General features: G+C 54.1%; 6 protein-coding genes across 6 annotated transcripts; 3 read left to right on the forward strand and 3 right to left on the reverse strand.

Annotated features, from left to right (window-relative positions):
• Nucleotides 1-253: 253 nt before the first annotated feature.
• On the reverse strand, nucleotides 254-1,384 carry N0V89_007174 (uncharacterized protein; the record flags this gene model as incomplete). The annotated part of the gene is made up of 2 exons (XM_056215939.1): nucleotides 254-1,049; nucleotides 1,110-1,384. 2 exons carry the CDS (start codon nucleotides 1,382-1,384, stop codon nucleotides 254-256), a joined length of 1,071 nt encoding a protein of 356 aa, XP_056070186.1.
• Nucleotides 1,385-1,789: 405 nt separating this feature from the next.
• RPS19A (Protein component of the small (40S) ribosomal subunit) lies at nucleotides 1,790-2,493 on the forward strand (the record flags this gene model as incomplete). The annotated part of the gene is made up of 4 exons (XM_056215940.1): nucleotides 1,790-1,878; nucleotides 2,025-2,059; nucleotides 2,108-2,225; nucleotides 2,280-2,493. The coding sequence occupies 4 exons, from the start codon at nucleotides 1,790-1,792 to the stop codon at nucleotides 2,491-2,493; spliced, it is 456 nt and encodes a 151-aa protein (XP_056070187.1).
• A 303-nt stretch (nucleotides 2,494-2,796) lies between these two features.
• N0V89_007176 (uncharacterized protein) lies at nucleotides 2,797-4,941 on the reverse strand (the record flags this gene model as incomplete). Its single annotated transcript, XM_056215941.1, has 6 exons — nucleotides 2,797-3,848; nucleotides 3,905-4,297; nucleotides 4,345-4,452; nucleotides 4,571-4,578; nucleotides 4,629-4,726; nucleotides 4,786-4,941. The coding sequence occupies 6 exons, from the start codon at nucleotides 4,939-4,941 to the stop codon at nucleotides 2,797-2,799; spliced, it is 1,815 nt and encodes a 604-aa protein (XP_056070188.1).
• Nucleotides 4,942-6,698: 1,757 nt separating this feature from the next.
• On the forward strand, nucleotides 6,699-7,014 carry N0V89_007177 (uncharacterized protein; the record flags this gene model as incomplete). Its single annotated transcript, XM_056215942.1, has 2 exons — nucleotides 6,699-6,745; nucleotides 6,795-7,014. 2 exons carry the CDS (start codon nucleotides 6,699-6,701, stop codon nucleotides 7,012-7,014), a joined length of 267 nt encoding a protein of 88 aa, XP_056070189.1.
• A 439-nt stretch (nucleotides 7,015-7,453) lies between these two features.
• N0V89_007178 (uncharacterized protein) lies at nucleotides 7,454-9,046 on the reverse strand (the record flags this gene model as incomplete). Its single annotated transcript, XM_056215943.1, has 2 exons — nucleotides 7,454-8,391; nucleotides 8,443-9,046. The coding sequence occupies 2 exons, from the start codon at nucleotides 9,044-9,046 to the stop codon at nucleotides 7,454-7,456; spliced, it is 1,542 nt and encodes a 513-aa protein (XP_056070190.1).
• Nucleotides 9,047-9,530: 484 nt separating this feature from the next.
• N0V89_007179 (uncharacterized protein) lies at nucleotides 9,531-12,541 on the forward strand (the record flags this gene model as incomplete). Its single annotated transcript, XM_056215944.1, has 2 exons — nucleotides 9,531-10,823; nucleotides 10,871-12,541. 2 exons carry the CDS (start codon nucleotides 9,531-9,533, stop codon nucleotides 12,539-12,541), a joined length of 2,964 nt encoding a protein of 987 aa, XP_056070191.1.
• Between the last annotated feature and the right edge of the window lie 390 nt (nucleotides 12,542-12,931).

Here is a 12,931-nt window from a genome sequence, read left to right on the forward strand (position 1 = left end):
AATAACTCATTCTAAAACAAGCCTCTGAGGTTCTGGCGTGATATGTATCTTCGAAATCCAGTGCTACCTCTAAAAAGTCCTCATGCCATCGGCCACTGTGGTTGTGCAACGGCAAGCAGGTTGTAAGCTGTATCTCAAGGATGGGGTTTACCACCCTGACAGACATAGGTTCCCAGTACGCTGTGATTTATAGCATGGTTGATTGCTCAGCGCCGGAGTAGACCATAGGTGGACCTATGTTGACCTCTCGTATCTATACTTCATGTGACGAATCTTTGTCAATTCTGTTCACCACCACCTTCCGAGCACTCACACCCGCCTTCTGCTTGTCCAAGCCGTGCTGCACTGACCGCAACCCGTTGCCAACGATCAGGGGGTCAGGCTTCGGCACCAGTACGCCCTGAGCCAGTGCCTTTGGCAGGTATTTACGCCAGACACTAGGTCCGACCGGGTTGCCCTCCTGGAAGATTGCACTAGAAGAAATCGCTTTGACACGGACACTGCTCGGAATGCCATTATCTGGCACGCCACGGACAGTAACAACAATGGCTTTACCCTTGCTGCGATGTGCGATTCGGGCACAAGTTTGGACGGCACCATCTACCCCTACAGCATGGTAGACTCCAGCAAGAGTTTTGCCTTCCAGCGCATCAACGATCTGATCTTCAACGCCAGCGTCGTGATAATCGAAGACTGTACTCGCGCCGAGCTTCTTCACGTAGTCGAAGTTGCCTTCGCTGGCTGTGGTGAAAACTTCAGCACCGGATGCTGCGGCCAGCTGAATGGCGCAGGATCCAACACTACTACTACCACCCCAGATCAGGATGGTACGATTGAGACTCCACTCCGCCTCAGGACTGGGGAAAGGTAAGGCAAGATAGCTCTTCTGGTAGAGTCCAGCAGCTGCCGTTGAAATGCCTAGCGGGAGGACGACGCCTCTTTCAAGGGCAATCTCGTCGGGCAGCTCTGCGACTGCGTTTTGTGAGACAATAGCGTATTTCTGGAACGCTCCGCGGGACGTATCGTTGGATGAAAGGCCTCCAGCGTGTCTGGTAGGCCATAGTCAGCGTGATGAATTGTGCTTCCCCATCCTCGAAGGCCCTGCTCACGCGATAACTCGCTGTCCTACTCTCAGCGAGTGTACGCTTGCACCGACCTCTGCAATCGTGCCAGCAAGGTCAGATCCGAAGATCGTAGGATACTTGGCCCGGAAGACATCCTGATCTTGCATGATCCAATCGATCGGGTTTACTGCAACGCTGTGGACTTTGATCGTGACGAAGTCTGCTGGCGGTGATTTGTAGGGTGCGGAAGATACCACTAAGGGTCTTGTTTTGGGTTTGAGCGCCCACGCTGCCGCATTGTGAGGGACACTGCTCTCCATTGTGTGAATGTTGAGATTACGGACGGTGTAGACGAGTGTGTGCCCAGGTGGTGTTAATGCCCGCAGCTCTGGACTTCGTTCGCAGTATTGTCGCTCCGCGCAATGCAAGGCGAATCACATATGAATATGAGACGCATCATTCAACGGGTGCAGCAGCTTCGATGACGAGATACGAGCTAGCCCAAGTTGTGTTGGTCGTTCTAAGCCTCCGCGAGATCCCAGTGGTCGGGGACCGATCCTCCGCACGTGCTTCGGTCAAGCCATTCTACCGAAGACAACCCGGTAAGCGAGTCGCGAAAATCAAGCGCACACCAGCCCGAACGACCATCTGCAGCCTTTCCACTCGACAACTCGACAACCGACCACCTCGCCCTTTTTCCCCAACACACATCGCCAACAATCACAATGGGTGGAGTCTCAGTCAAGGACGTCGACGCGCAGAAGTTCATCAACGCCTATGCTGCGTTCTTGAAGCGCCAGGGAAAGCTCCCAATGTACGTTGTGCACAATCCGCACTTTGGTGGTGCGCAAATTTGGTGATATCGCATGCTGACTCTTCAACAGTCCAGGTTCGTTCCAACCCACTGGGTGAAGGAAAAGCCTGAATCCCGTAACTGGGGGATCATTCGCTAACGCCAAGGTCTACAGGCTGGGTCGACACAGTTAAGACTGGACGTACGTATCCTCTCACAAACGAGAGAATGCAGAATTAACATAGGATAGACTCCAAGGAGCTCCCTCCCCAGGACATCGACTGGTACTACGTTCGCGCTGCTGCCGTCGCCCGCCATGTCTACATGCGCAAGACCGTCGGTGTGGGCCGCTTGAGGAAGGTTCACGGGTATGCGAACAATTGTATACTTGCACAGGGAGTAGGTCGCTGACGAGCGTATAGCTCCACCAAGAACCGTGGTTCCCGTCCCTCGCACCACGTTGATGCCTCCGGCTCCGTTGACCGCAAGGTCCTCCAGTCGCTAGAGAAGATCGGTGTCGTTGAGCAGGATGAGGACAAGGGTGGACGCCGCATCACCCAGGCCGGCCAGCGTGATTTGGACCGTATCGCCCAGACCACCCTCGAGGCCGAGGAGGAGGACGAGGATGACGAGTAGATGTTTGCATAACGGACGGCTAGACAACTGAGGAACGCCGCGCCGACAGCAGTTTGCTGCGCGCGGTCGTGGGTCATCTACGGGTTACGGCTTATGGCGTTCATGAATGCGCTAGGCTTGAAAGCCTCGGGCCTCGAAAAATGAAAGTGGGCTTTGCCTATTGCATTATCAATGATACCAACTCTTCGATTCTTTGTGAAATCTATCTTGTGCATGTGCATCTACCTCGTCTAGGACTACAACCAACCTCGCTAACGCCAACTCGAACGTAACAACCCACTGCGTAATTTCTCCCAACTGACTCTAGAATAGGTCCGTCATCGCTCCCGTACTCGCATCACCCACCAGCCTAGCATACTTCGCAAGTACACCCCTCGTCACTGCCGCCTTCGGCTTCTTCCACTCTTTCAGTCTCCTCTGGATCTCCTCGTCAGATACATCCATGTCGATCCGGTTTTTCTCCGCATCAATCGTAATCACATCTCCATTCCTGACCACGGCCACCGGTCCACCCACCGCGGCCTCAGGGCATATGTGTCCAACAATAAAGCCATGCGATGCACCTGAGTACCGCCCATCCGTAATCAATGCAATGTTCGTCAACTTCGCACCCATGATGGCTGCACTCGCCTTGAGCTGCTCTGGCATTCCTGGACCACCCTTTGGTCCCTCGTAGCGCACGACCACAACCACATTTTCGCCGCGTGGGATAGTGCCCGCGTTCAGAGCGGCATCGAGCTCATGCTCCTTATCAAACACCAATGCCTTGCCCTTGAAAAGCAGCCCTTCTTTGCCAGTGATCTTCGCTACTGCACCCAATGGCGCAAGATTACCTCTCAAAATTTCAATATGGCCAGTCTTCTTTATGGGGTTGTTCAAAGGCCGGATAATGGCCTGATCCTGAGGCAGCGATGGGTACGGCTCGATGTTCTCTTTCAACGTCTTGCCTGTGACGGTCGGAATATCGCCGTTTAGCAAGCCTGCCGCGACCATCAACTTCATGACCGCGGGCATGCCACCGATTTCAAAGAGGTCGGCTGCGAAGTATTTCCCAGAAGGAGCAAGGTCCGCAAGGAAAGGAATCTTATCTGAAACGCGTTGGAAGTCATCCAGACTCAGTGGTACACCCGCCGTACCAGCCATCGCGAGGAGATGCAAAACGGCGTTTGTAGAGCCACCGAGAGCCATCATCATGACGAGGGCGTTCTCGAAAGATGCCTTGGTCATGAGTTTACGAGGCGTGATGTTCTGCTCCATGCAGACGCGGATTGCGGCAGCGGCTTTGGCACATTCGCGCATCTTCGCTGGGCTTTCTGCTGGCGTGGTCGAAGAGTTGGGAAGAGAGAGGCCCATTGCTGTCTCACGTTAGCTTCGCCGTCCCATTCTCCCATCAGGAAAAGGTGACATGTACCCTCAATACTCGTGCTCATAGTATTCGCCGTGTACATCCCGCCACACGCCCCCGCCCCAGGACACGCATTTTTCTCGATATCCTCCATAATCTCATCAGGACTAAACTTCCCCTCCTCAGCACTCTTTAGCGTCTTGTACACGTACGCGCCAAAGCCCTCATAAGCCGTACTGATATTGATGGGCTTCTTTAGAGTCTCAGAGTAGCCTGGCTTGATGCTGCCACCGTAAATCATGAGGGAGGGCCGGTTGTGCCGCGCAAAGGCCATGATGACGCCTGGCATGTTCTTGTCGCAGCCCGGGATCGCGATGCAGGCGTCGTGGTGTTGCGCGCAGGTTACGGTCTCGATGGAGTCGGCTATGATCTCGCGGGTTTGGAGGGAGAAACGCATTCCTTTGATTCTGGTCAGATGAATTGATTTGAGTTGGATGTTGACGTACCTTCTCCTCCCATTGTGATTCCATCCGACACTCCAACGGTGTTGTATTGCCACGCGAGCATATCATCTTCAACACAGTTCTTTTTGACTTCTTTTCCTAGGTCGAGCACTATACGGGTGAGCGTCAGTTCTGGGTCTTCTCTACCCAAGCTAATGCTTATCGGACCCCTTGTTCTTTTCGACTAGCTTTCCAGAATTGATGTACAAGTGCCAAATAGGAAACTTACAATGCATGCTGCGTGTTTGTTAATATATACAGATAGCGTCGGCACGTGGGAGACTTACTTGCAAGGATTACCTTCCCACCAAACGCTCGCGATACCGACGTGGGGTTGCGTTTTCATCGCTTGTTTGTTGGGAACACCGGCTGCGTATAGCATAGCCTTTCTCGTATGTGATATTAGAAATATGGCTTCGAAGATCCACGTAAATGAGGAATTACCTGCGCTCCTGGGAAGTCATGGCCATTCGTGAGCGTAGTAGACCATCGGTTTAATACAGGCTTTCCGTCTCGTTGTGTGCCTTCGGGTTGGTGTTTGAAGTTCAGGAATCGAGGCTCCTCTGGCTGGGTCTCTTGTTCTGCGTTGCGAGGATCCATTGTAAATGTCTGGAATCAATTATTCAAAGATGTTCCAGATTATGAATGAAGAACAGTTGCAAGAGCTTCAGATACAACAAGTGGGCTGGAAGCCGTACACGTCAGTACTGGGCCACACGTGCAATGGACACTAGGGTATCCTAATTGGAGGCCAATGAGTTTCAGGGAAACTCCACGAAGAAATACGCTTATTCGTGTCACACGCGATAAGTGAATAATCCTCTTTCGTGGGGGCACCAAGCTTCTAAAAGCCGCCGCAGGTTCTTTGATGACCTCGGAGCTGCCATTCAAGGAGGGGCTCGTGGAGCTTCCCACGAGTTACCGCAAGGTTAACCCACTAGCTGATGGTCAGCAGCCAATACAAAGAGACGTATTTTGTTGACCGGAGGAAGCAATTGGTGCGGTGGAATAGGCGCGGGTAGTGCAAGTTTTTGGCGTGCGGGAATGACTCCGACGGCGAGAATACCGGCAGTTAAGCGAGGCGCCAACGGTGCGGCTGCATCTGTATCAGGTATACCCGATCACGGACGACATAAGGCTCAAGTCAAGATGAAGACCGGCTCCAAGCTTGGAAAGTGAACAAACAATGATTGTGACATGTGAGATAACGCACTCTAGGGTAACTCACGTTATGATGCAAGTCCAGGTGTGTGACCTGATACAGTACGGCCGACATACACGTCCATGCACGACTGTACCCAATCCCCGACACTATGCGAAGGGCTGCACCCAGGTAATGTTGAAGATTATTCTGTGAAGTTCTGGCTGGTACATGGGAACATGAAGAGCTCGACACACCCAGATGTAAGCCCAACGAAGTCCCCTTCATATCAACAAAACTCGCCTCTACACTTCTGTGTCACAACTTCGTGTACCGCATTGTTCCCCTGGATCCACATGACCTGGGAGGTAGCCAAAGTTTGACGAGACACTGTATCATGCAGTGCTCACCGATCCTCCTCCTCCCCCTCCTCCCCTTCTCCTTGCTGTGGTAATAGAAGACCTCCGTGTCCCCTGCGCACAACTCCCAACGCCTGTAGCATTCCTTCAGATCGTTCAGGCCTTGGGCCGAGTCTTCAGGCTGCCGCAATGCGAACGAGCTATTTGAAGGAGTTCTACACCATGATGCAGCAGTGTGTCTAAAGATGCTGTTGTCCCTGCGAGAACAGTGCAATATCATCGCAAAAAGGGATTACACTCAGATGGTAGGCTTCCTGGGAAAGCGTGTGAAGTATATGCGTCAAAAGCCGATTTCCATTGTGTATTTAGATCGGTACAGCGCCCCATTAATGACTTGATTAGAATGTTTCACCCCAGGGTCAGCAATGCGGTATCTGAACCTTTGGCCTGGTACTGCAGCCTGAGACTGTCTCATCTTTAGTTCCTCTAGCTTTATGTTTGGAGGCGTAACTCGAGATCCTGGAAAGACATGCCTCGATCATTCGCAGGAATCCAACGGTACTGAGCCTAATCCTACCTTCATCGATGGGTTTTACGCAATGTGCAGTTGTGATGTGCAATGCATGGGTTGCGCCGCTGTAGGACATTGAACATGCCATCCCTGCAGCCGCGCTAACCCCTCCCCACACTAGCCTCCCCCGCGGAATCTGTCGCGAACTTTTTGGCCGCAACAATAGATCCTCTACCATAACTCAACTTTGCGCCAATTTCCAAAACATTCACCACGTCCCAGCACGAGCCCATACATCTCTTTTCGCCACTCTAGCACTCCACCAGCGTTCTACTAGATAATAAAAATGGCCCAGGGCGCCGTCAAACCCCGCAAGTCTTCCGCTCCTAAAAAGTATTTCTTCTCGTCCCCTCCCAACACCACTTACTAACTCTTCATTCAGGCCCACCGGCCCTCAACATGGCAACCGCGTAATCAAGCCGAAAAAGCAAAATCTCGTATCGCAACAGAAGTTGAAGAAGAAAGCCACGAGTCAACTGACAGTGAAAACGGAGAAGCTGCTCGCGGAGAAAGCGGGGCATTTGGAGTTGCTGAAGGGCGGGAAGAAGGAGGGCCGAATTGGAGGACAGAAAATCAACAAGGAAGGGAGTGGGAAGAAATGAAAGATGAGGGCGACCTGAGATAATTCCACATTGGGTGTATAGGGAAAGACACCGGAACAGGCACAGTCATGAGAGGAAGGAAGAGCGGCATGCTCTTTGAGGAGATTCTAAAGACCTTGAATGGTTGCAGAAGGGACATGGCGCGCCAAAACGTCACAGAGGTACTAAGTAAAAACATGGTCGTAGGTTCCGAGATCTGCCTGCGTGGGGCAGATTGTGGTATCGATGTAATGCCTCACGCATGCGCCAGGGAAGAGCGGGGGGCTGGGAACTAGGAACGAGTTTGTACGCAAGACACGGGTTGACTAGCGTGCGTCAATGAAAGTTGCATTGCCTGAATCGCTACAAATCCAATTGAAATAGATAATGCGCCATTCGCAACAGATCCAGAACGCCGGGAGAGGTATTGATGCTAATGAAGGACCAAGACGCATGCTTATCAGATGATACCAGCGCGGGCAGCTTCACCACCTCCGGCTTCAACGACTGCTTCACGCGCCTTCCCACGGCCAATACCGCCCTCACCCACACCCATTCTGCGCGCGACGTAGCGTTGGGCAACAACACCGACACTGAGGCTAATAACCTCGGACATCCATTCGGCAGCCCACTCACGAGGATCAACACCTCCATCTTGGATGATCTGCTGGATCTCTGCGGGCAGTTGTGGCTCCTCTCCAGCTTCTTCAGTCGGCGCTGGCGCATCAAGCCACTCAACCCACTTCGCAGGGAATGCCTGACTGAGTGCTTTATAGCTGATGCCGTGGATAGGGTCGTGCAAATAGACAGCAAAAACAACCAGCTCCTCTGTCTCCTTGGGTTCCTCGACATTGTTCACCTTCTCCTCCGACGACGGCGAAGTCTTGAAGAGCTCTTCCGGCGTAGTGTAGCTGATCGCCTGTACAGCTAAGAAGATGTCACTACTTCGGACGGGATTTGACTCGCTCAGAACCTCGGTCGCCTGCTTCGCTGCTTCTTCCAAGCCTCCTCTTGCGTTGAAGAATTCAGTCGCGTAGCTCTCAGCACTTACTCTGACGAGCTTCGTGCCCTCCGGAAGTCCTTTGACGACGCTCAAGTCCCGCTTGTCGGTATCGCGCCACCATGGGCCGTCATTCCAGCCTGCACTGCTGCCGCGATGACCATCTGTCGAACTTCGCTGTGTCGACTCTGAGCCTCGCTGGATGACAAGCAGGTCACCTCCCTCAACTTGTGACATCACTGAAGAGAAGGTCTGGTAGATAATGGGATCGAGCGAAGGGTATCCGATAAGGTCGTGGGTAATGTGGATCTGGAGGCGCTCGTGTTGGGAGATGGGCGGGGCGAGGGTGTGGACAAGGTTTGTGAAGGTCGGGATGGCGCGTTTCTGCAGTTCCTCTCCTATGTGGTGTCAATTGTGTTCAAATGGGAGGTAGTAAACGAGGAGCATACCGAGTCCACGCAATGCTCCCAGATTGACATTTCCTCGCACTCCTCGTACTTGCTCTGCCCACCGCTGTGCTTCCTCGTTCTTCTGCAGTTCTTGATATGCTGCTTCAGCCCGCTTTCTCGCTGCATCGGCGGTCGCTGTCGCTGTCGATAACAGACCCCCGACACTGAAGCCTCCCCATCCCCATCCGCCCGATTGTTGCTGGGGTGCTTCTGCTGGCTTTACAGGCTCCTCTTCAGTAGGAGCAAAACTCTGGTGGAATGAGCGTGCGCTCTCTCCCGATTTTCTCGTTGGCTGCGCTTTCTCCTCGCTGGTACGCCCGGAACCGCTGGACGACGGCGTTGCAACGCCTGCCTTTTTACTAGAGGCGGTCGACGACGACGATAGCTTCGGTGTATTTGAGCGACTGGAAGGCCGTGGCGCTTCGGGCGCCTGGAACTTCTCAAGCGCCTCGAGCTCCTCGAGCTCCTTGAGTGCGTCGATGTCCTGCTGGGCTGTCTTGCGCGGAGCTTTGGCGGTCTTGGAGGTCTTGGGCGGGGGTGCAGCGGGTGCCTCCGCCTCCATTTCGAGCTCGGCCAGTTGCTCCTCGACCGTCTTAGGCGGCATAGTGGAGGTAGTCACTGTGCTGTGCAGCTTGTTGTGTCGGAACCGTGTCTGGAGAATGTCAGGATAGACAATAGGGAAGCTGCATACAGAGCGGAGCTATAGTGGAGTGCAGCGGCCATTGTTGGTGCTGCATATGCCAGAGCAATAGGCGGCCAATCAGAGCGTAGTGCCAAGATCGGGTTTTGCACGAGCAGCCACGAGCGCCTCAAGACAAAGATCACGCCTGCCAGCATCAACCATCTCCATTTGGATTGAGGAATCGCTGAAAGTGCGGAGAATTGCTTTGCTTTCAAGAATTCTCGATTTACCAATCTTCCAGCGCTGCGCGCCGACTTCGTTGTCTTCTTTTGGCGCATTGCGACTGTCACCCTGACTGCGATCGCGCTACGCCTCCCTCGGGACGGTACCTACCATTCCATGAATTGAATCCACTCTTCCCTTCCCGTTGACCGCAACCATATCGTTGAGCTGTCACTCCGCAGCAATGGCTGGTCCTAGGAATCTTGCCGGGCGCTCGTCGCAGCGCCGAAACGCAAATCAGCAGGATGATGAGCCGCCTTCGCGAACCCGTTCTGGTCGCGGTCCAAAGTCAGCTGCAAAACCAGACAGCAAGCCGGATATTGTGTCACCAAAAGCCAATTCACATCGATCCAGCACCACTCCACAGACGAGGAAGACTACTCGTCAAGCTTCAAGTATTGCCAATTACGCGGACCTCGAAGCCGGTAATGTTGTCTACGGCATTTATGAGGCGCCCATTTTCCACGTGTTTGGCCTTCCACGCGATTTCTTGGACGGCCTCAAAGAGCAGAAAATTTTCAGGAAACGGAGATTCAGCGAACGATCGGAGCCACCTGCGCTGAACACCCTCTTCCCTCATTCTGATACCATGAGTGATGACGAGAGCGACGAGATTCCTTCGCCCCAGCCTGCCGCTACCCGGGGCAGGGGCCGTGGCCGCGGTGGTCGCGGTAGCAGGGGCGGTCGCGGCAGAGGAGGAAGGGGCAGAGGAAGTCGTGGAGGCAGAGGTGGAACAGCATCTGCTGCACCACGCACGACATCTCCTCTGCGCACTCGACCATCTCGCAATGCTGCACCCGCCTTTCCGTTAGTGGAAGAAGACGATGAGGAGCCGTCCAATCAGGAGTCGCCTGTCGAGGACGCTAAGCGATCGCCCGAACTGGAAGAGGAAACCATGAACGAGTTTACAGATGCCGAGGAAACCATGAACGACCTGACCGACGATGATCTTGGCGATGTTCAAAAGAAACATCAGAAAGAAGAAAATGTGGACGATGAGGAAATGGCGGACGTCGACTGGCCATCCCAGACACCGCCGGGCTCGCCACCCCCAGCACTCGTGCAGGCCTACAAAGATCCAGACGCCAGGATTCCTGTTCCAGTCGCCGTACCCAAGATATCGCTGCCAGTCAAGTCGGCCTCGCGAACAAGAACCCCGAAAGAAGGTACCTCAACGCCCATACCCCCGCCAAAACTGCCTCCTCTAGATCCAGAGGATGATGCGCTCTCCGATTCTGATCTTCCTGGACCTTGGATTGAAGGTTTACCCAGTCCCATCGAGGCCGAATGCGAGGATAGAGCCGACTACCTTTTGCAGAAGAGGTTCGAACCTATGGTCGACGTTCAAGATGTCATCGCTTCATTGACGAAATTCCCTCTCGCACAACGGAGCACTGAGAGCTTGTATGCGCTGGCGGAGAACACGCAAAGGATTTTGAAGGCGTGGCAAGATGAGTATCTTCGGTTAGACGCTCGGGTAGGTGGTTCCAGGTTTCTATTCGCAATAATATGCTGATCCGATAGACTGCTCCTCATGCGCACCCGCCCAAGAAGCCTTGCAACGGTGGTCGAGTCGCTATCAATCCGCTCGTATATGAAGACATAAAAGAGGCAGACATTTATGGTTACACCTACAATCCAAAAATAACAGAACCAGGCTTCCAAGATCCGTTCATTCAACGCCCGGGCCATGAGCAATCCGGCGGTAGGGAACTGCGACAGCGCCGCGCGAATGCTATGCTAGACTCTGCTGCTCCTAGTGAGGAAGAGGAGGAGGACGAAGAAGGTCGGCCTACCAAGCGACAACGCCGGGCAACACGCCGATTCGAGGGAAGTGACGCAGGGACGGGTACTACCACGCCGAAGAAACATAACGGTTGGGGTGGCGCGCGAAAAAAGGGCGTCAGCAAGTATGCTAAGCCGGCTGAGCCTGCCGCATCTGCGACCCCCGAGCCAGATGGGCGCATCAAGCGTGGGAAAGGCCTGCTTCACCCACGAGTTCAAGAGATGCGAGAAGAGTCTGCGGTGACTAGCTCCGGAGATGACGGTGCCTCGAACGCTGACTCGGTGGACGACGAAGAACATTCTGTTCGACCAGCTACAAGAGGAGGCAGAGGCAGAGGTGGAGGTAGAGGAGGCAGAGGACGTGGCGGATACAGCCAAAAAGGGCCTAGGAAGAGATTATTCGAAGAAGACGAGCCCATCCCATCAGCACATGCGCCGAATGGACATCCACCTGCTCTTCAGTCGATGAGCGAAGGCCAGAACCAGTTCACGTTGAATACGCCTGTGGGCGCGGCTGTCGCACCTCCCGTTATCGGTCCAAATTCTACAGAGACCGTCTTTCAAGCTACGCCTCAGCCTTATGCCTACCAGGAATCAGGCGCAGGACCACATCCGAGCGCACATACTCCTGACACTTACATGAACACCACTCCACTGAGCCAGTATAGCAACCCCTATGATGACTCTGCAAATAACTCGGCCTCCGGTTCACGGAAGAAGCCACGCGTTAAGAGCGAGAAGCGCAGTCAATCCATGACCATTTGGTGGGCCGAACGTAAGGCCCGCCAAAAAGAAGCCGACGAGAAGAGTGGCACGCCACCCAAACCACCCACCTCGCGCTCCAACTCGGGTACCGGCCGGCGAGGCGGCAGGACATCAGGTGCCGGATCACCGGCCGCGAAACCAAATCCAGAGCCGCAACACCGCCAAATTCTATTCTATCCCGACCCGCACGTACCGCCTCCACCACCGCCAGCTCCTCAAGAGGTTCAGGCTTTCCACTCACACCCGCCTCCACCGGCGCCCTTTACCGCACCATCACCTTCAACCGCGCATGCGCCGCCTGTCTCGTACCCACCGCCACCTTCCCTTGTCATGCAATCCACTCCGCTCGCCGCGCTTCCCTCCGCCATACCACCGCCGCCCCCGGGGCCAGGTCGCACGCTCGCGCCTGCGCCTTTGCCACCGCAGGTTCCAATGTCCGCATATCCGACCCCGTATGGCCCGAGGACAGCACCACGGCCTAAGAGCAATGGCCCCCCTCCGCTGGCACCCGCTCCAAGTCATGTTAGTCCGTATCCACCAATGGGGATAGGGATGGGGATTGGAGCGAGTCAACCGGGAAGGGATATGCCGTTCAAGGTTCTGGTGCCTGGCATTCCTCCAGACAGCCGGAGGGAAAGTCGTTAGGAACGACCGAGGAGACAGAGTGGAAGTAAAAGGAAATCCCAGATCTAGAGGAGGCAACGGGAAAAAGTGGCGAAATAGGTGATGAAGTGAGATTCCTCTTTTATGCATTGGTCTTGGCGTTCCCTTGTACATCAGCGTCATTGCACTTGTTTGGGCGCACATTTGGAGACTTCGGTCTTTCCCATGGCATTGTTTGTGAACATCATTTCTCACACATATATTATCTTTTAGTCTAGTGCCTGCGGCAGAGCGGTGGGTTAAGCAAGTTATACTCATCTCGGTCTAATGACCACAACGTTTCTCATGGATTATGCTAGGTCTGAGATCTTAAACGTGAACGAGCGACCCCCATCAACTGCCCCCCTCCCAACCCATGGGTTGTTTATACAT

Source organism: Didymosphaeria variabile, assembly GCF_027946475.1.
Source record: "Didymosphaeria variabile strain IMI 356815 chromosome Unknown scaffold_5, whole genome shotgun sequence".
Lineage (NCBI taxonomy): Eukaryota > Fungi > Ascomycota > Dothideomycetes > Pleosporales > Didymosphaeriaceae > Didymosphaeria > Didymosphaeria variabile.